This window comes from Adiantum capillus-veneris, chromosome 9, assembly GCF_014529385.1.
Source record: "Adiantum capillus-veneris isolate H3 chromosome 9, ASM1452938v2, whole genome shotgun sequence".
NCBI classification, from domain to species: domain Eukaryota; kingdom Viridiplantae; phylum Streptophyta; class Polypodiopsida; order Polypodiales; family Pteridaceae; genus Adiantum; species Adiantum capillus-veneris.
Genome location: NC_140939.1, coordinates 60,699,529 through 60,720,311, shown reverse-complemented (window position 1 = coordinate 60,720,311; position 20,783 = coordinate 60,699,529). Strand labels below are relative to the sequence as shown.

At 43.8% G+C, this 20,783-nt stretch overlaps 1 protein-coding gene and 1 long non-coding RNA gene across 2 annotated transcripts in view; one reads left to right on the top strand and one right to left on the bottom strand.

Annotated features, from left to right (window-relative positions):
• LOC147450554 (uncharacterized) overlaps window positions 1–20,783 on the bottom strand; it is a 94,318-nt gene that overhangs the window by 51,610 nt on the left and 21,925 nt on the right. The window lies entirely within an intron of this gene.
• On the top strand, window positions 14,786–17,520 carry LOC147450555 (uncharacterized). The gene is made up of 2 exons (XM_086520480.1): window positions 14,786–14,937; window positions 17,271–17,520. Exons 1-2 carry the CDS (start codon window positions 14,786–14,788, stop codon window positions 17,518–17,520), a joined length of 402 nt encoding a protein of 133 aa, XP_086376606.1.

Here is a 20,783-nt window from a genome sequence, read left to right as displayed (position 1 = left end):
TATGAACTCCCACATGCCTTCAAGATGCAAGAATAGCTGATTTCCGTTGGAGAGATTCCCTTCCTTTGCATCCATTCCTAGAGCGGATCGGCCTTCCACTCCTCGACCTCAAGCTTCGCCAGCTACACCCTATGCTTCCCAAAATAGGCCTCCATCTGTTGCTCCCCCCATCAAGCTATTTTAGGGGGGAAAAAAAGGGGTGCAAAGCTCCCATCATCCGCGCAGAGATCGCCATGTGTATGAAGCTATCCATAAAGCTATTTTTTACCCAAAAAAAAATGGGGTGCAAAGCTCACCCATCATCCGCGCACGCCAAAGTGCTAACACAAACGATGGGTGAGCTTTGCACGAGAGGGCCAACACGGGGAAGTGCTTATCCCTTTCAAATATTAGCCATGAAACATGGTTGGACATGGGCTGCATACCATGGGAAAGAGCCCCGCGTAGGCATCACCAATATGGCCACCTAATTGATGCACGAGAACAACAAAGAGAACTCGTAGAGAAAAAAGTCTGAAAAGAAAAAGGGAAGGGGAGCCTCAATCAATGCAATCCAAGGGACCACATCACAATTTGGTATCTCCTCGAACAATTGTTGAGCTTTTATTAGAGCACCACATCTCGTATACATATCAACTATTATGTTACCGAGTGTAGTAATTTTTTTCCTAGCAATCCTTGTCTGGATATCTATTCATGAACTTGTTCCCCCAAGTCGATGTCTTTTACATTGCCACATGCTTTTAATTAGCTGGAAAAAGTCACCCTATTCAAGGAGAAGCCCTTTCTCTGCATCCATTCAAAACACACATTAAAGCATTGATCTTGGCCACTTTGGGCACATCCTGCTAGAAGTGCATTCCAAAAGATTACATTTTGTCACCAAAAGATTTAGGTGCTTCGCAAAGGGCAAGGCAATTGGCATACATATCAACAGACAAAAGTGCCCAACACTACATCACTTCCAAGTAGCTCTTACGTATAGCTGCCTATGCCTCTGAGACACCTCAACATGATTGGTGTAAGATTTTTTAATGGCAAATAACATATAATAATATAAAATTAAAACATTACATCACACGGACTCCTCCCTAATTTGTACACCAACTATGGACATGCTGCTTCTAGAGATTTGAATATTGTTTTTGCTTTTGCTCTCCCCTGACTACTAGAGCATATAAGACTATAGCTACCATACCCTTTTCCCCTCCATTTGTAACGGCCCCTTGCCATAACATATGGCCATCTCCAAAACACCTTGCTCATAAAATTCATCTTTCAATAAACCACAACAAGAGAAATGCTTCGTGTCAAAACTCCCAAATGTCGTAGCTAGTAGCTTCTGCTTGTAACATTTCCATGCATTCATACTATTCCTTTGCAACATCTGATGCGCATTTTACACCTTGTAGTTCACAAAAAAATTCAGTATTGATCTTTGACCATACACACAACAATAAGGCTGAGTCAAGGCTTCTCTGCACATTGCTCTCTTGGCCCTCATACCTCCACTCTGTGCCAACTCTTTCCTCCCTCTTCGTTCTCGACTCCCTTGCCTTCCGACTTCAAACCCTCAATTGACTGATATCCCCTCTTTTTTATATGATGTTCAATCAAAACTTATTAGAAATGGTGCTTTTTTTATAGTTATATTTCACGCTAATAAGAGATGTGCATGAGCATACATTTCCACAAGCAAAGCCATGCATACATGTTACATTTAATTGTTTGGTGCTTGAAGAATTGTACAATCTAATGTAGACTTTTCTTATGCCACACTAATATTTGAAGATATCATCATTGTAATACAAGAGGTAAAAAGCTCTAGTTTGTTAAAAGGTTTGGCCCCATTCCCAACATGCTTTGTGTGGAGATATTCCCCACAAGAGTTGCAAAGGAATTTACCTGGCAGCTATGTGGATAACAAATATCTTGGTGATAGGGTTGTTCCCTATACTAGATTCATCACGGGCATTGCCAAAGTTTGCGTTTTTTGCATTCTCTTGCTTTAGTCATCTAGGAATCGTGTTGTTTATTTGCTTCATAGCACTCATTTGTTCAATAGCACTCCAGGGGCCTTTTGGGATTACTTGCTTAACACTATATCTCAATTTTCTTTTGGTTCTTATGGTTCTTGGTTTAAGCTTTGAGATTTGGCAATTGCCTTCTTGCAATCAAAACTTATGATTGTAGTTTGGGAGTCATGATTGGCCCATTGCATATAATTCGCATAGTTGAATACATGGATGCCCAAAGTGAAGATGCGCCATTTTTACATGTGCAAGTCCTTTGTCGTATATTGAGCGAGAGTTCGACTTGGATACACAGCCAATTTTGGAAGGTTTTGTTGCAATTGCATCACTTGTGGGAGCTGCTTCAAGTAGAACCTTTGCAAGGTCAAGAGTAAATTGGCTTGGACATCGCACAATGATATGCATTTCTGCAATAGTGTACTGCTTGGGTGCTCTTTTTGCATGGATACATCAGGTAACGGCTTCATCATAGCCGTTGTTCTCCATTTCAAATTCCACTTGATGAGGATATTATAAGGTATCTCATTTTGTTATTGACTATAAGCAGCACATGTTAGTACTTTTGAAGCTTGAGAGAGTGACAGGTTCCAAATAGTAATGAGCTTAGTAAATGTTCGCTTATGTGAAACATGAGAAGGTGAGCATTTCTTCTTTGTGTTGTGCATGTAGCTTCTCACTAGTGGCCATTGTTTCTTGCACATTGTCCATGCATTTTTTCAAGTTAGAAATTCAACATAGGATGCTCCTTGAAGATCCAAATGTTTTGAATGATCAAAAGCACATTGTGTTGTGGAGGAAAAGTGGATTGGTAGCATGTAGCAAGCATTAGTAGTGACTCTGGTAGACCTTATTGCTCACTTTATTGGTGATGCTTGCGGTAATTTCTCATGGGCATGATGTAGCTTAAATGCTCTTTTAAAACCTCAATTAAAGACCATGATTATCAACATTTTGAGCGTCGTTTCTCTTTCAAAATAAATGGCTCTATTAGTAGAGGGCTTGGCTGTGGGAGCTCCAACTTTGGAAGAATATGTTATTCCGCTTGTTGATTTCGTGTGCGTGATCTAGACAATGCGATTGCTAGTGAGGAGGATAACCACATACAGCTTTTTACTCCTGGAGATGGGACTGCGTGGATTGCAAAGCCAATTGGCTCACAAGGGTTTCTTTCTCAGCCTCCAAGCATAATCCATCACGCAACTCCGCGAGGAGAGAGTATGTCTCTAATGGATCCAATGGTCGCTTTAATGGGAAGCTTCAAAAGCACTTTTGCAAAACACTATCAAGGATTTGGTAGCATGTATAGCTATTAGTCCCTTGTCGGATCCATCCTACACACATGACATGACACAAGCCAAACTCACAACTAGAAGCGTAGTGAGCGGACATCAGGCTCACCTCCCAGCCATAGAGCCAATACGGGACCACCCCCGAGCCTGGGAGCCTGCAACCAAGCAGGCTAGCCTCTGCCACAAGGACTAGTGTCCCATACCACCAAGCCCACACCAGTACGAGTGTACGGACAGAGCTACCAAGGGCCTAGAGTCCGAGTGTGGTGATCACACAAGATGTCTCACAAATGAGACTCAAGTCCTATTTATAAGACTTCATAACCTAAGGGCCAGAATCACACTGACCAAACATACTATAGGCGCCCATCTTGATGCCTTATCTTTCACTGTTGTCCGTAGCAATATCCTCAGTTATAAAACCGACAAAATGATTCCTTAACGATCTGACCGACTCCCAAGTGGCTTGTGATTCAAGACGATGCTTCCACTTGATCAAATATTCGGGGTACAAAGACTTGCGAGACTTGCAGACCCTTTGATCGAGAATCGATTCGGGTTCAAGTGGAATATAACATGTGGTGTCTTCCAAGTTTGGGGCTTGTTCAAGAGGATTGTTAGGTCATCCTGCCCAACCGTTCTTCTACAGCTTACATAGAACAGAGGATGCACAACAATGCCTTGAGGCAAGTCCAACTTGTAAGAAACCTTACTTATCTTCCTTGTGATCTAAAACTCACCGCAATAACGAAAAGATAACTTCAAACATGGACCAGTTTGGAATGGTTCGGAATCCTTTGGTACCCTACGATACACCCACATGCCCTCCTAGAGTTCGCGGGGTTATCAATGTTGATTAGCGTAAAAAGCGGCACGATCTTGTGCCGTCTTTATACTTTCTTTTGTGATGTGAAGCATTTCCTGTATATCGTGCAAGAAATCGGCTATCGATTGCATCGTGATCCCCTTGAATTCGGTGCCAATTGGTGGTTTCGGTTCATAACCGTACATAAGCATAAACGGGCTATAGCCATTGGCCGAGTTCTTTGTAGTGTTATAATCAAACTCGATGTGTGGGAGATAGCGTTCCCAATTCCATTGACGTGGAGGCATATGCTCGTAGCATGTCCTCCATAGTTTGATTTGTGTGTTCAGCCTGTCCATCAATTTTAGGATGATCTGATCGGGTCTTCAATTTTTGGAAGGCCGTTCGCCAAAAATTGCCTATGAATTTAGAATCACGATCACTAACAATTTTCTCGAGCGAACCATATAATTTGTATAAATGTTCCACGAAAAGCTGAGTTAGCTCGTGGCTCTCTACGGTGGAATGTGTAGGGATATATCATGTGTCGATCGACGACGACCCAAATGGCATCGTAACCATGGTTGGTTCGGGGTAATCCAACTATAAAATCCATAGAAATGCGTGTCCATTTGCTATCGAGAATTTATAAAGGATGTAATAATCCAACGCATTTTTTATGTTCAGCTTTGCTGAGTTGATATCTATTAGGAATTTGTAAAGGATGTAATAACCCAGCACATTTTTGACGTTCAACTTTGTTGAGCTGACATTGCTCGCATTCTCGCACAAACTTTTCAACAAAAGCTTTCATGTGTAGCCAATAGAAATACCACCCAACCAAGGCCAAAGTACGGTGTATGCCAGGGTGCCCTGCACTTGGTGCATCATGACACTCGAACAAAATTTTCTTGCGGATATCCTCATCGACAAGCACACACATTTTATCTTTCTTGAAAAATAATCCATTAGGAATGGTCCGCTACCCAAGGACGTCCGGATTGCCATATCTTTTCGGGTTGGGTATTCTCTCTTGGACTCGTGCCAGATTGCACCGAAGTGATGATCGCTTTGGCAACTTACTTTGAGAGAATGATAGAAGTCAATCGAAATTTCAGCAAACTAAAGAGTATTTACCTCTATGATCCTACTAAGGGCATCGGCTACCATATTGGCAGCACCCTTACGGTAGCGTATCTCAAAAATCAAACTCTTGCATGAGTTCGGGCCACCTTGGCTTTCAACCATGGAGGTCGGATTGATCATAGAGATATTTCAAAGAGTGGTGGTTTGTCCATACCACGAAGTGGGCACCAAAAAGGTAATGAGGCTTTAAGGCATGAATGACCGCCAACAATTCCTTCTCTTCTTTGAAAGAGAATGTTTGTACGTCTGTGAGCTTGCGACTCTCAAATGCTACAGGGCATCCACCCTAGTATAGGACAGCGCCAATTGCATAATCACTCGCATCCGTTTCCATCACAAAGAGTTTCTTTGGATCCACAATTTGCAACATCAACGTCGTAGTAACAAGTTGCTTCAATGTTTGGAAACATTAATCGAGCTCGTCCGTCCATTCGATACATGGACTGACGCTACGCGTTTTGCTTTGAATACCCTTTGACAAACGAGTAAAGGGTTCAACAATACGAGTGTAGTCCTTAATAAATTTTCGAAAGAAGTTAGTAAAACCCAAAAAGAATTTCACTTGCCTAATCGTGCAAAGAATGGGTCAATCCAACACAACACGTATCTTCTCACGGTCAATCCGAATGGCACGCAAGACGAGTCGAAGTTGTTTCAAGTGCTCCTCGAGTGTCTTGCGATAAATCAAGGTATCGTCAAGGAGCATGACAATCCACTTTCCTAGATAGGGAAGAACAAGATCATTCATCTTTTGTTGGAAAGTGGCATGAACGTTGGTTAGCCCAAAGGGTAAAACCAAAAACTAGTAATGTCAATACCGTGTATGAGACGCGGTTTTTGGGACATCACGCGGATGTATCCGTATCTGATGGTACCTGAGACACACATCGCTCTTGATGAAATAACGAGCATCAGAGAGTCGATCCATAAGAATGTCCACATGAGGCAATGGATACTTATTCTTGACGTTGACCTTATTGAGACCTTTGTAATCTACCCAAAAGCGCATCCCATCGTCCTTTTTGGCGAGAAGAACCGGAGCGTCCCACAGAGACTTACTAAGTCCAATAAAACCTTTAGCAAGATAGACTTAAAGCTGCCCAGCTATCTCGTCTTCTTCTTTCAGGTTGAACCTATAAGGTTGCCGAGAGACGAGATGACTACCGGGTAAAATCTCCATCTTATGATCAAGATCAGGCCCACGAGACAATGGAACCCCATCTAGTAAATCCGACCGAAAGACATCTGCAAATTCAACCAAAATGGAATTCAAATAACACAGAGTCACATCATGATCAGACAAGGATTCATAAGTTTTAGATGCAATAATATCACTTTTTGAAACAAGAGACAGACAATGAGATGAAAAATTGATACAAAATTTTTAACCCAACAAACTACAAGTTGTACATCGGACCATGAGACAGCACATTGAACTTATTGGCTGAAAGCAGATTTACATCATAATCGGCGATCAAGGAAGAAGGGGATCCCTCGACCACATGGTACACACCATCAAGTGCAAAAGAAATTGTATGCCATGCATAATCGATAGATAGAGAAGCTGTCTTATTGTAAAACCATGGCATGCCTAGAATAACATCTACATGTTCAAGGCCGATGATGCGAAAGCCCAAGACTTCATGGTAACGTTGGATTTGGAGATCGAGTCACAATACAAACTCACTCCATTGATCGCTCCTACATTCGACATAATGGACCACATACGGTGGTCTGCAGGTGACGTGTTGAGCTTAAGTTTCTGTACCACACGAGCAAAAATGAAATTATGAGTAGAGCCATTGTCAAATAAGACCATCACAACATAGCCATTGATCTCTCCTTTTACATGGAGAAGATCATGCGGACCAAACACACATTTATTAACACAAACGGAGTTGCTACGTGCGTCTTTGAATTAAAAGAAGACAGCACCTAAATTGTCAATGGCATTTACCAAAGTATTTGCCGGTGCGTTGGTAGATGTCTTCTTCTTTTGCTTGAGACAAGCCTTATCGCCGAGGACGTGGCCAATCTGGTGGCTGTCAAAACATCAATTTTTCTTTTGATCCTACATACGAGTTGCCTTTGATTTACTCACTTGTGGCTGCCGAAGCATTCGCGTGCTTCAATTTTGACATGAAGGGACCACGGCAAGGAGTCTCCCCATCCGTCGGGCCACTTCCACAAGCCGCGAAGGTATTATAATAATTCTTGGCAAATTTATAGATGTCCTCAATAGAAGTGATCGGTTTGCATAGTACCTCACTTTGATATGCGGGCGGCAATCTGAAAAGGTACAACATCTCCATGATGACCATAGGGTCATCAAGAGCCTTCGTTTTATGGAGAAGATCCTTGAAGACCTATAAGTAAGCGTCCAAAGTTTGCTTTCCCATTTCGCACCAAAAAAGTTTCTTTAAGTACTCGATTCTATCGACCTACACATAGCGGGCAAGAAAGATCGATTGACACTATGCCCAAGTTGTGGGTTGCGGCTAAAACACAACCCACCAAGAGTAGACCTTCCCCTTCAGTATGAACTGAAGTTGCCCAAGACCTTGGGCGTGAGTGAAACGATGCATATTGAAGAAGGCGGTCCATTCACCAATCACAAGTCTATAGCGGTCTCTTCACACTCTTCCATTTCCCCTTTGAAGGGATCGGGATAGAGCTAAGAGGCAAAGCACCCATGATGACGGGCGAAAACGGGTAGATCACAGCTCCAAGAGTTGCCTCTGCATCTCGACTAGCTGCTGCTACAGTATAGCAACGAAAGATGTGTCAGAGGTGGAGGACGGGAGAGAACCTTCGAGATGAAGCCCGTGCATATGTGTGGAATCGGGAGCAGAGAGAGACGTCTCCTTTATAAGTTGATGCACGCTAGCGACGCCATTCTTGTGTGGAGAAGCGTTGTGTGACACCATGGCACTTAGAGAATAACAATATACGGAAGTATGTAGCAAGGGTTTGCTTGGGAAAAGACGCCCAAGATCATAGTACAATAAGTAGTAGTAAGTAAGAGAGGTAGAGAGAGCGTAGGAGATAAAGAGCGGTAGATAAATAGTTACACAGGCTGGTGGGCGCATTTCTGACACCCCTTTTTTTGTAAATTTGTACATAAGGACATGACGTCCGATGTCAAAAGTGTGTGTGGTGTTTTTAGCTTGCTTTAGCAAGCACATGTACATGCACTGCAAGTCGCTTGTCTAGTGATAGTTGTCGGGCTGCTGTGGGTGGCTGTGAATGAGTTTTTTGAAGTGAGACTTGTATATAACTTTTTTTTTTTTCGACACACCAGAGGGCCCACAGGGGGAGGTGCTTATCCCTTCCAAATATTAGCCATGTTACATGGTCGGGCAAGGGCCGCGTACCATCGGGCAAGAGTCACGCGTAGGCATCACCATGGCCACCTAATTGATGCACCACATGCTGGGAACGACGGAGAGAACTCGTAGCAACCAGCTAGGAACCTCCTCCTCGGGTGACCCACCCCAGGAGGAGGATGCACTCGAGTGTCCAAGGGCAAGAGCCCTAGCAACGTGAACACCAAGTGAGCACAAGGTGTCCCTCTAGAGTTTTTTGAAGTGAGACTTGTATATAACTTAAACTCATGTACAAACTTAAAAAAGTTCAGCCAAACTCCAAAAAATTGCAGGTTTGAGCTCGTTGTGTGTCCTTGATGGTTTTTGTTGCAGTTTTTGTCCCCGCCCTGCCTATTCTACGTGTAGTCGTGTCGGGACAGCTCCCTGTTCGCATCAATTTTGCATGTAACTACGTGTAGATTCAAATTTGGTCATCTTCAACTTTCTCGCCAATCATTTTTTAAGCTTTCTCTCAAGATTTAAAGTGCCCCAATTGGGGTTGTGCTCTTCAAGTTACGACTAGTTCTCTGCAGGCTTATGGCTATGGGAGCCTAGTGACAAATTGTGTTCAGACAGATTGGGAGGGCATGTAGCTATGAATTGTGGAATTGATGTTGAAGTTGTGGGTTGGTGATGTTCAATTATGAAAGGGGAGGCCCTTGTCTTCATATGCATTGGTCGACGTGTGTTGTAAATCCATGCTTTGATAGGGTTTTGCTCCTATGTGACGTAGTCTCTTGGGTGAGCGACGACCAGTAAATTACCAAGGGGACTACTCTTGTTGAACTTGTGGTGTTTCAAAGGGATTTTGCAAAGCTTTTGGTGTCTTGTGGTTCTCTTTCAACGCTCTTGGTTGACACCGCTATAGAGGTGTTTCAGTTTGCTTGTTTCCCAACAGTGTTTTGGTGCCTGCCACCGAGGGATCGCTTCAAGTTACCTTCAGTTTACAGGTTTTGGAAAACATGGTGCCTGCCACCGAGGGATCGCTTCAAGTTACCTTCCGTTTACAGGTTTAATTTTCCGGAGTTTAGTGGGAAATCAAATGAAAGTTCAAAAGGTTTCATTTAGAGTTTTATTGCCTTCTTGCTGACAGGTAAGACCCAACGTTGGTGGTGCAAATCTTCTACTTCTGTTTGAAGGGAGATGCTAGGGAATGGTTGGAAGGCTACGAAAAGGAGCTATAATCAACCCAACCTCCTCAAGTTATGACTTATGAAATGGTAAGGCATGCTTTTCTTACACACTTTCAACAGGTGGAAGACACACAAAAGGTATGGCAGTCTATTCAAGGCTTGGTACAAGGTGAAGGCCAGACCATAGAAGACTTTGTGAAGGCATTCAATGCGCTATGGACAAAGTGGTGTACATCTTTAGGGGCTGAAATTACTCCAGCAGTGTTGAAGAAGGATAGGTTTCTTTCAAGTTTGAGGAGTAACCTATGCTTGAAAGTAGAGCTTAAGCAACCAAGGACCTTTGAAGAGGCAGTCGAAATTGCAAAGAATAAAGAGTGGAAAGCAGAGCGTCTTCATCAACTTGGAATCAATGTCGAGCCAAAGGTTGAAGTGAAAACGGTAGAGCAACCAAGGGTCCTCATCAGGGAGCCAAGTTATGATCAACAAGCTTCTCATGGTGTAAATGCTTTTCACAAGGAGATGCAAGAGGTTGTAGGTCTTATGAAGAATCTTAGTGTGCATATGATGGGAGGTGGAAGAGGTCAAAGCTATGGATATGGACGTGGTTATGGAAGCAATGAGAGTTTTACAGGTGGTAGAGGAAGAGGCATGGCTGGAAGAGGGGATATGTTTCAATGTTACAATTGTGGTGAATAGGATCATAAAAGCCCTCAATGTGACAAGCCAAAGAGAATGGGTGGTGACATGTTTCCTCTTCCTCCACAAATTCCTTCTTGAGCTCAAGATTATGGTATTGAGATTCGAGGGGAAGCAGGGCCAAGCGGTTTGACAGCTGAAGAGAAGGGGAAAACAAAAGTGGTAAGCATAATCCATTTGGAGAAGAAAGAAGATGATTTAGGAGCTATGGTCATGCTTGTAGGTAAGAGAGTTACAAGAGATCATGACATGAGTGATACAAGTCCCAGCCATAAAAGAGAGAAACGCGTTGAAACAGGTACAGGTAAAGAGAAGAAGAGAAAACCCAGGCAACATTACAATGCATCCGACTTTCCTTTCGAAGAAGGGAAACCAAATTATAGTTTACAGGCTGATTTGGTGAGTAGAAAGGCTAATGTTACCTTTGGGCAATTGATGGAGATGTGTCCTAAGTTAAAGAGGCAATGGAAGCATGTAGTCAACCCCATGAAGAAGGAGCCTGCAAGGGGCTCAGTGACAGTCCTATCTTTGAATGAGCTACCTTATAATGCCCTACTATGGATGCATGGCATAAGAGGAAGTGCATTGGAGAGGCTTATATTGATGGAGGTGCACAGGTATGTGTTATTACTCAAGCTTGTGTATCAAAGTTGGGACTCAAACATGGTGAATAATTCAGGTTTTCGCATAAATCTTGCCAACCAATCAAGGGTAAGGTGCTTGGGAGTTGTAAAGGACTTGGAGGTGGATGTATTTGATGTTAAAGTGCTGGTCAATTTCCATGTTATACCCTTGGGTATTGGTGCTTTCTCTCTCATCCTTGGAAGACCATGGTTACAGGCAACCAAAGCTGTACAGGATTGGAGACATGGTACCATCACTCTCTACAATAGAAGGGGTGATAAGAAGAGGTTTGACATGGCTAGCAAGAAAATCTTTGGACACTGATTTTGATGAGAAAAGTGATGAAGAAGAGTACTCAAGTGAAGAAGACAATGGGGATGATGGCAGTGAAGTGGAAGATAGCAGCGATAGCGATCTAGATGTTTCCTCCTTGTTTCTTGAAGAAGAGCATGATGAGAAACAAAGATTTCTTGGCCTTATGGAGAATGAGGATATCTTTGGTCCTAATGAGAAAATTGAAGAGTAGCTGGAAACCCTGCACCTCCTCTGACAAGCCTGAAAATTCTAACCAGTCACCTAAAGAGCGCGCTAGACCCGCTGCCATGGGACCCCAGGAAACATGAGGCCAACTACCAACCAAGTGGCCTCTCTGAATGCTACCCATAGGGTTCCAAACAAGGGGCTGCCATAGGCGCTCCTCCGTGCAAGTAGGTTGTCGCTGCTCCAAGCCTCGCCGCAAGAGCTCCCAAGATTGAAGCAAACTCACAGCGAAGCGGTCCTCCAGTCTCCTGCTCAAACCAACTCTGCGCATCTCTGTGAAGATCCATCTGGTCGAAGGTCGCCAGGGGCCTCCAGCCCGAGGCACCCTAGCACGAAGCCGTTGTAGCAAGAACTCCTTCCAGGGCTCCTCACCTGGAAGGAGTCCTCTGACTATGAACTTCCCAACAAGGGCTCTTCTCTGCTATGCTGGGTCAATGATCCCAAGCCCTCCCTGTGAACAAGGAAGAGTGATGACCTGCCAAGCCACTTTGGCTCGGGCTATCTGAGTGTCACGTCCCATGACCTCCCATGTATAAGGCTCTCTAGAAGTGGTTGAATCCTCAAACTCAGAGTCTTGGCAAGAATTTTGTAGGCTGAGTTGAGGATGGTGATGGGGCGCCACTGTCGAATCTCATCCAAGGAGCCACCCTCCTTGGGAATGAGGTAGATCAATCCCTCACTCATGCTTTCAGGCATCACTCGTGTGTGCAAAATGTACTGAAAAGAACTACAGAGATCTGGGCCAAGCAGGTCCCAGTACTCCAAGAAAATACTGAGAGTCAACCCATCCTCACCTTGACAGCTACCACGAGGGAGGGCCCTAAGAGCCGTGTGCAGCTCCTCAAGCTGAAGTGGCAGCTCAAGCCTCTGACGCATCTCCTCATTTGTGCCCACACCTGCTCCCTACATGCATCCTGACGCTCTGCAGACAGTAACTCACGATAAAATTCAGTAGCAACTGCACGCATATCCTCGGGCTCAGAAGCAACTGACCAGTCGGGCCTCCTCAACTGACTGACCTTGGCATGCGAATGCCGAGGTCCCATTGCCTCAAAGAAAGCACTAGTCACTCTGCCGCCCACCTATGTCCACTGAGATGCCTGTCGATGGAAAGAAAACTCATGTCACCGCTCCTCTGTGCTAACAAGCTCCTAGTGAACCTGCTGTAGCTGCTTCTCCAACCAAGGACTGTCTGGATGCTACCCATTGATATTCTCATACTACAAGAGCACCATCTTTGCGACAGCTGTACTTGGCGTTGTGGATAGATTGTGCATGGCCGCTATGAGACCTTTTGTTCATCCGCCTTTGGGCCTGGCGATATCCAGGAAGGAGTATGTACGACCATTGCGGATTCATGGCAGCAGGCTATTATGGGCAGAGACATTGTGATGCCAAGCAAGGTCCAGTGGGTCACCATGCACGTTCAAGACATACTGGTAGGCTTCTTGAACATCTATGCGCCCAACCAGGAAAGTGCATGGGCTGAGTTGTGGTCGCTTCTTGTGGAGGCTCTATCCCATGCTGAGAAGTGGTGCATTGGGGGGGACTTCGACATGTTGGAGGACCCCTTGGACAAGATTGGAGGCAGACATGCTACTATTCATGGGACAAAGTTGGTTGCTTGGGAGCGCCTATGTATGACTTTGAGGATTACAAATGTATGGCATCATGCAGGCTTTGCACGGCCCTCAAACAACATCTCCTTCTCACAGTCAGATCCTAGGATGGGAGGCGTGAATCTATCCAGCATAGATCGCTTCTATACTAGTGACCACATTTGTGGCATGGGTGGCTCACTTGGCATACTGGCAGGGACCACCTTTTCAAATCATGCACCAATGATTCTCACAGTGGCAGACAGACAGACAAACAGAGGAGTGTCAATGTCATGCTTCGCATCCCGGATAGGATTTTGTTGAATACAAATCTCAGAGAGCAGGTTGTAACATTGAGGACAAATAGCTTGGCCATGCAAGGGGCCCCTACTACTAGAGCGACCGATCGCCTTGAGGAGCTTAGCCGTTTCTTTCTTCAGGAGTCTACAACCCGATTGGCTGCAACCAGGGAATAGGAGAGGCGACTTCGACGATACATTGCATCCTTACAGCACATGCAGGAGCGTCACTCGGATAGCCCTTGGATAGAGGGGCAACTGCAACGGGCTCAATAGAAGCTACTCCCCATAGAGGAGCGACGTCATGATTTTGCCTTCCATCGACAAGCATCCCAGTGGACACAGGTTGGGGACAATCACTTAAGAATTTTTTGAAAGTGGGTCCCCGCCACGCACACACTTGAGTTAGGCAGCTGAGGAGGCTTGATGGGTCCATTGCGATCGAACCAAAGGATATGTGTGCCGTTGCTATGACTCTTACCAGGTTGCTTTCAATTGAGCCACAATCAGAGCGTCGAGAGGCATGCAGCGAGCAAGTGCGGGCACAGATGCCTTGTTTAGTCACTAAGGAGATGTGTCAGCAGCTCGAGCGGGGCCATTATAGCCAGAGGAGCTGCAAGAGGCCCACAAGACACTTCCCAGGGGCAACTGCCTAGGAGAGGATGGTTTGACTCCTAGTTTCTTTTCAGAGTATTTGGATGTGGTTGGCTCTTATCTTTGTAGTGCTCACCAACACATTTTGCACATTGCGAGATGCCTGATAGCATGAGTGAGAGATTGATCTATCTTCTCCCCAAGGAGGGTGGCTCCTTGGATGAGATCCGACAGAGGCAACCCGTCACAATTCTCGACTCAGCCTACAAAATCCTAGCAAAGGCTTTGAGTTTGAGAATGGAGCCGCTTCTGGAGAGCCTTATCCATGAGACACAGACTGGTTTTGTCAGGAAGCGCAGTATCCTTGACAACATCTTCACCTTCTGGGAGGCGTTAGCATTAGCTCGGCTCAGAGGAGAGGATCTTGTGATACTCCTCGACTTTGATAAGGCGTACAACAAAGTCGACTAGAACTTTTTTTAGGGCACTTCACGGCGAATGGGGTTCTCAGATGCATGGATCAAGGGAGTGACGGCTCTTTAAAGACAGGAACACAATCAAGTGCTCTTGGCAGGGGCAATAAGGGAGCAATTTTTGCTCACATGTTTGGTTCGCCAAGGCTGCCCTCTTGCCCCCTTCCTATTTCTCTGCTATGCTAAGGCAATGAGCCGATTTCTGACGCACGAGGCTGGTCTACATGGTTTGCAGTTGCCTATTTGGGACAAGGAGCTCTTTGGCGTTGAGTTTGCTGATGACTCGGGTTTGTTTTTGGAGACCAACAGGCCAACTTGCACAAGTGTGAGCAGACTCTTGAGGTATTTTGTTGTGTATCAAGAGCATTGATAAATTGGAGAAAGACAGTGGCTTTCTGGGTTGGCAATGCTCCTGTGCCTGAGTGGTCACTTGGCAAGGGCTTTTGGTGGATCCCTCCAGGTACTCCTATACAATACCTAGGTTGCCACGTTGGTTTGGATCTCTCACCAAAGCAGCAAATATCCCCCCTTCTCCTCTCCATTAGGAGGAAGCTACTTCATTGGAGTTCAACACGGCTTTCTCTTGCAAGCAAGGTTATAGTGGTCAACCAGGTGTTGTTGGCTACTATGTGGTACATGTCACAAACCGGTGATGTGGCATGGCCATTTGGGCAACAAAAACACACTCTCTCTTTGGCAGGCAGGCCCGAAAAACGCGCTACAGTGCTGATGTGGCAGCAGTGTATGGACCCGTGATTTGGGACGGAATTTCAAGCTGACCTGACTGAGCGTACCGAAGTCCGCTTGCGCTAGGAAAAAAAGCAAGAAATCCTACGCAATGGCTTAGAAAAGCTTTTGGAAAAAAGTTACTTTATTTTTAAGTTGATTTTTAAAAAGATTTTGATTTTGAAGCTTTTGGGACTTTGCTTTTGGCATCCCTTGTAATGAATAAATAAGTGTGTTGGGCACCCACTCTTCAAAGCATCTGGACGCAGTCTGAGAGTGAGACCCCTCCCACTCGTTGTACTGAGTTGCGGATTAGTACAAAACGAAATACCGAAAGGGACGCCAGTCTTCGGGGCCAATATCTCTAGGCACGGAACTCCGTCGGACAATGTCAAATCAATTGTGAACTGTGAACTGTTTTGAAGTGAATCTCTGTTGTGTCGCAGTAGAATCTTGACTTGGAGTGTCCAAGTTTGTTACATTGGTATCAAAGCGCGGCCAATTTCTCTTCTACCGGAAATTTCGATCCTTTTCTCGCGACACCTATGGATTCAAAAAGAGATTAGTCGACTTCCTTTGCATCTAGGGATGCGAGAAGAGATCACGAAGAAGATTCTCACGAGGAGTATGGCCTGCCTCGGCCTACTCAGACGGAGATTGAAGAGATGGAACGTCGCCCATTGGTTGACGATGCGACAAAGACGATGATCAATCTTGCGAAGGATCCCAGATTTGCAAAAAAAATTACGCAGACATCCTTCGACGAAGTGCACTCTCAGTGGCGGAAGGCCACAGAACCACCCCTCAACTCGGCACTCAAGAAACCTCCTACTTCGAGGATGTTTACAGAGCAAGAATTAGAAGAGGTGGTTGATACACGGATTACCCAGCTTTTTGACGCAACCAACAAAGCAAAAAAAGCACAACAAAAGGCAGAAGAAAGGAACTGCCTTCCCAGGTTATTTGGGTCGTCAATCTGCTTTTGACTCAGAAAGAAAATAGAAGAAGCGTGTCAAATTTGAAGGAGTATCCAATTGTTCTTCTTCTTCTTCTTCTAGCTCTTTTGACTCGAGCGAAGAAGACAGGAAAGGGAAAAAGCGAAGCAAAAAGCAAAGCTTCGGAAAGCGCAAGAAAAAGGCAAAGAAGCCTAAGTTTCGCCGGGTTTTTGACAGTTCTACAGAGGACTCGTCTTCAAATAGTTCGGACTCCGATGATCACAGATTTTATGCAAAGAAGAAGAATTTTTATAAAGCCAACCAACATGACTTTTTGGAGGATAAAAGCAAGAAAGTTCGAGAATTTAAAGAACATGGGAGGTGGAAAATCAATTAAATTTGACACTTTTTCTGGATTTCGAGATGCTTTGAGGGCTTTAGCCTTCATACAACAGTTTGATATAGCTTTCTCTGGAGGACATTACTCAGAGCACTCCAAGATTCGGAGGGCTACCTCTTACTTCAAGGGAAATGTTCGAACATGGTGGTCCACTCGTCTATTGAACTTTGCCGAGCTTGGGGCAAAGTGAAAGATCAAAAAGCCTTGATTTTCTTTGATGGAGGAGCCAAGACCAGCTTCATTTCACCGGAATTGGTGGTGCGGCTCGAGATTACACCCGATCAAATGGGGCCACAAGCAAAGGGAGTTCTAGCGGCACCCAACAGGGACGTAGCCATTATACCTGTCATTGGCAAACTTCGGTTGCATTGTTACGGGTATTTGGGGCACGAGGACTTCTAAATAATGCCCTGGTACCATGAAAACAACGCCATGGTCGACTATCGGGCGAGAAAAGCGACTTTGACTATAGAAAAGAGCTCAACCATTGTACTTGATGTGAAACTTAAAGGCGAGTCTGTCCCTATTGTATCGGCTTCGACTGTTTCAAAATTAATGAAATCCAGTCTGTTTGTTTACTCGATCTTTTTGAAAGAGTTGAATGATGATCATAGGAAAAATATATCTGATCTAGAAAAAGAGCGCCAAGATTTTCTCCACACTCATGCCGATTGCTTTTCTGAGGGTCTGCCAAGCGAGTTTCCACCAGCTCGTCCTGACGATCATACCATTGATCTGATACCTGGAAGCACACCACCGAACAGGCCACCTTACCATGTAAGCCGAGCCCATAATCAAGAGATTATGAGCCAAGTGAAAGACCTCTTGGAAAAGGGTCTTATCCAGCCGCGTACTTCACCTTAATGCTCTCCGCTGTTATTGGTTTTGAAGAAAGACGTATCTTGGAGAATGTGCATTGACTATAGAGCTCTAAACAAAATCACCATCAAGAACAGATTTCCGATTCCTAGGATTGATGATATTCTACACCGACTATAGGGGTCCTGTTGTTTAAGCAAGATCAATTTGAAGAGCGGATATCATCAGATCTGAATCGCGCCGAGAGATGTCTACAAGACAGCTTTTCGGACGACCTTCAATTTATTCGAGTTTTTGGTGATGCCTTTTGGGCTTAACAATGCTCCAGCGACCTTTAACTAAATGATGGACAGGATTTTCAAAGAGTACAAATCTTTTGTGGGCACTTTCTTTAATGACATTATTGTCTTCTCCACGGATGAGACAGAACATCGAGAACATCTGCTACAGGTCTTCCAGGCATTACGAGATCACAACTTGGTGATTAATGCAAAGAAAAGTGAATTTTTGCTACCCGAGATACACTTTTTGGGATGCATCGTAGTGCAGATGGACCCGGCCAAGATAGAGACTATCGATGCCCAGCCCAATTTGAAGAATGTCCATGAAGTTAGAAGCTTCTTGGGCTGATGTTCGTGGTACCGACGGTTCATTAGAAAATTTACAGAGGTTGCTTCCCCTTTGCATATTTTAACACAGAAAGGACTCCCTTTCTCGTGGGGACCCACAAAGGTGAATGCCTTTCAAACATTGAAAGAGAAATTGACTACAGGACCAATTTTGATTTTGCCGGATTTGCAAAAGTCATTTGAAGTATATTGTGATGCTTGTGGTCGTAGTCTGGGTGCGGTCTTAATGCAAGAAGACCATATCATTGCCTACGAGAGCCGATTGTTATCAAGGCCGGAATTGACAGCACAGATATATGAGAAACAGCTATTGGCGGTTATCCATGCTCTTACTCAGTGGCGCCATTACCTACTCGGAGCCGACTTTACGGTCTTTACAGATCACCAGAGTTTACGCTACTTCTTGTCACACAAGCAGCTATCGAAAAAGCTGATGCGGTGGGCAAACATCTTGTCACAGTTTCACTTCCTGATTGTCCATGTGCAGGGACAAGAGAATTTAGTGGCAAATGCTTTGTCCCGGAAGCCGTTGGTTCTCGCTATTTCTGCGATACATCATAGGATCTTCGAGGATATGATTGATCTGTATGCCACAAATACAGATTTTGCACATATTTTCACCCGGATACGAAATGGGGAGGTAGTAGCGGGATATTCCATTCGAGATGACTACTTGATGAAAAAAACGATGTTGTGCGTTACAAAGTGATAGCCGTTTTTCGGCTCTCTGTAATTGCCATAGTGAGTTATCTCATCCTATCAAATCACTCAAACACTGTGGTTACCCTCACCCTTTCACTGTATATAGGTGCGTGTGAGCTAGGGGACTTTTCCCATATCTCCTTACTAAAATAAAAAACCCTCAATTGGCTAGTCATTGGGCTAGTTGAGCCAAAAAAAAAATATAAAAAATATAAGTATATTATAGCCCATGCGTATGTAAATATTTCTTTGTATATAGGACCTAAATAAAAGATTTTTTCATAATTATTTTGGTATTTATTTTAATATTTCTACCTAGGTGTGTGTTATTTTTCTTACCATTACCACAATTTTTCTTACCATTTTTCATACTCTTTATTCCATATAGAAATATTTTCATGTAAGCTTCTCTTATATTTGGCGTAACTCCACCCCAACAAAAATCCAAAAAAACTAGTTTTATTTATGTGTATATTTTTTCACTATTGTGATTTTTCCCTTCCTACATCTATTTTGTTTTTTTCCTAAAAAATTAGAACACCAAAAATATTTATCTTTTTATGGTAGCCTCATAATGAGAGAGATTTCTTTTGACCCCTTTATATTTTTTCCACTTATATTATTTATATTTGACATGTACATATTTTTTTAGAACCCTCAATATTTGATTTTCTTAATTGTACTATTCACTTATATCATGATCTCAACAATATCTTCAATTATAAGGTCAAGGGTAGGTGGCATGCATACATGCACTATGGAGGGCTCACTCTTGGAGGTATTCAAAAGAATCATCCAAAGAAGGACCCACAAGGACTTTGTGCAGTGCAAAAAAACAATCGTTTTTGCTAAATTTTTAAAGTTCACTTGCTCTCCGAATTTGAAAAGGTGATACAAACAGAAGTTGTACCTCGTGGGCTGAACTTTTGCCTCAAATTTTTTCATATTTTTTTGAGCTACGAGCTGTGAGCTATGATTTTATTAGTGGACCCCAGTTTTCCCATGCTATACAGCCACACTCTCTCTTCCACTTTATCATTTTCCTCTTTCACACACACTTCTCCACTCATCATCCCCACCTCTCTCACCACTCCTCTCTGCACCCTACTCACCTTCTCCTCAACCTTGAAGAATAAGAGAAACCATGGTGAACTCATACCTCCCACACACAATTCCATTCCAAAATTGACCACCTAGTCTCATTTTTCCTCCTCCAAATTACCCATATCTATCAAAAAAACCACAAAATTCAGCCTCTTCTCTTAAAAGAGAGCATCATGGTGGTTGATTGCTCAGCTTCAATTACCTTGTCTCTCAAGGAAGGTCAAGAGTGGAGAAAAAATGTACCGTCAACAAGCGTCAAAATTGGCCCTACTCAAGACACTTGGAACATCAACCTTGTAAGAAATCCACCTTTTCTTACCTCTTAAGAGTTTTTCTTCCTTATTTGTATCCTACATGGATACTCCCATTGTAAATATCCAATTCCATTTGTAAATTAATACTAACTCTACTAACACTAACCCACTATGAAAAGTCCTATCACCTCCATTTCTCTCCTCTCTCTTTCCCCACCAACTTCTTGATAATTCTAAGCAAAAGAAATTAGATAAATTGCTAAAAATCTAACCCAACCATGGTTAGAGGAGTAACCCTAGCCTTCAAAATTTCTATAAAAGGAGGGTGTAGCTAGCACAAAAAAGGAGGGAGAAAAAAGAGCACTATGCTATAGCTTGAGAAGCCAAGCTCAACCTCTTGAGAAGGAGCTCTTGAGTGGAATCTCATTGGCATTAGGCATATGTATGTGTTGTATTACGGGTGATTAGCAAGGGAACTCTATGCCATTGTAAGAGAGAGTGATCATTCAATTGCGAGTGGGAAATCTATCATTTCTCCTACTAGTGTAAGCCCAACATTTGTTGAATCAAGGAGGGTGAATTTGGACTAAGCACGGATACCTTGTCTCCCTTCCAACGT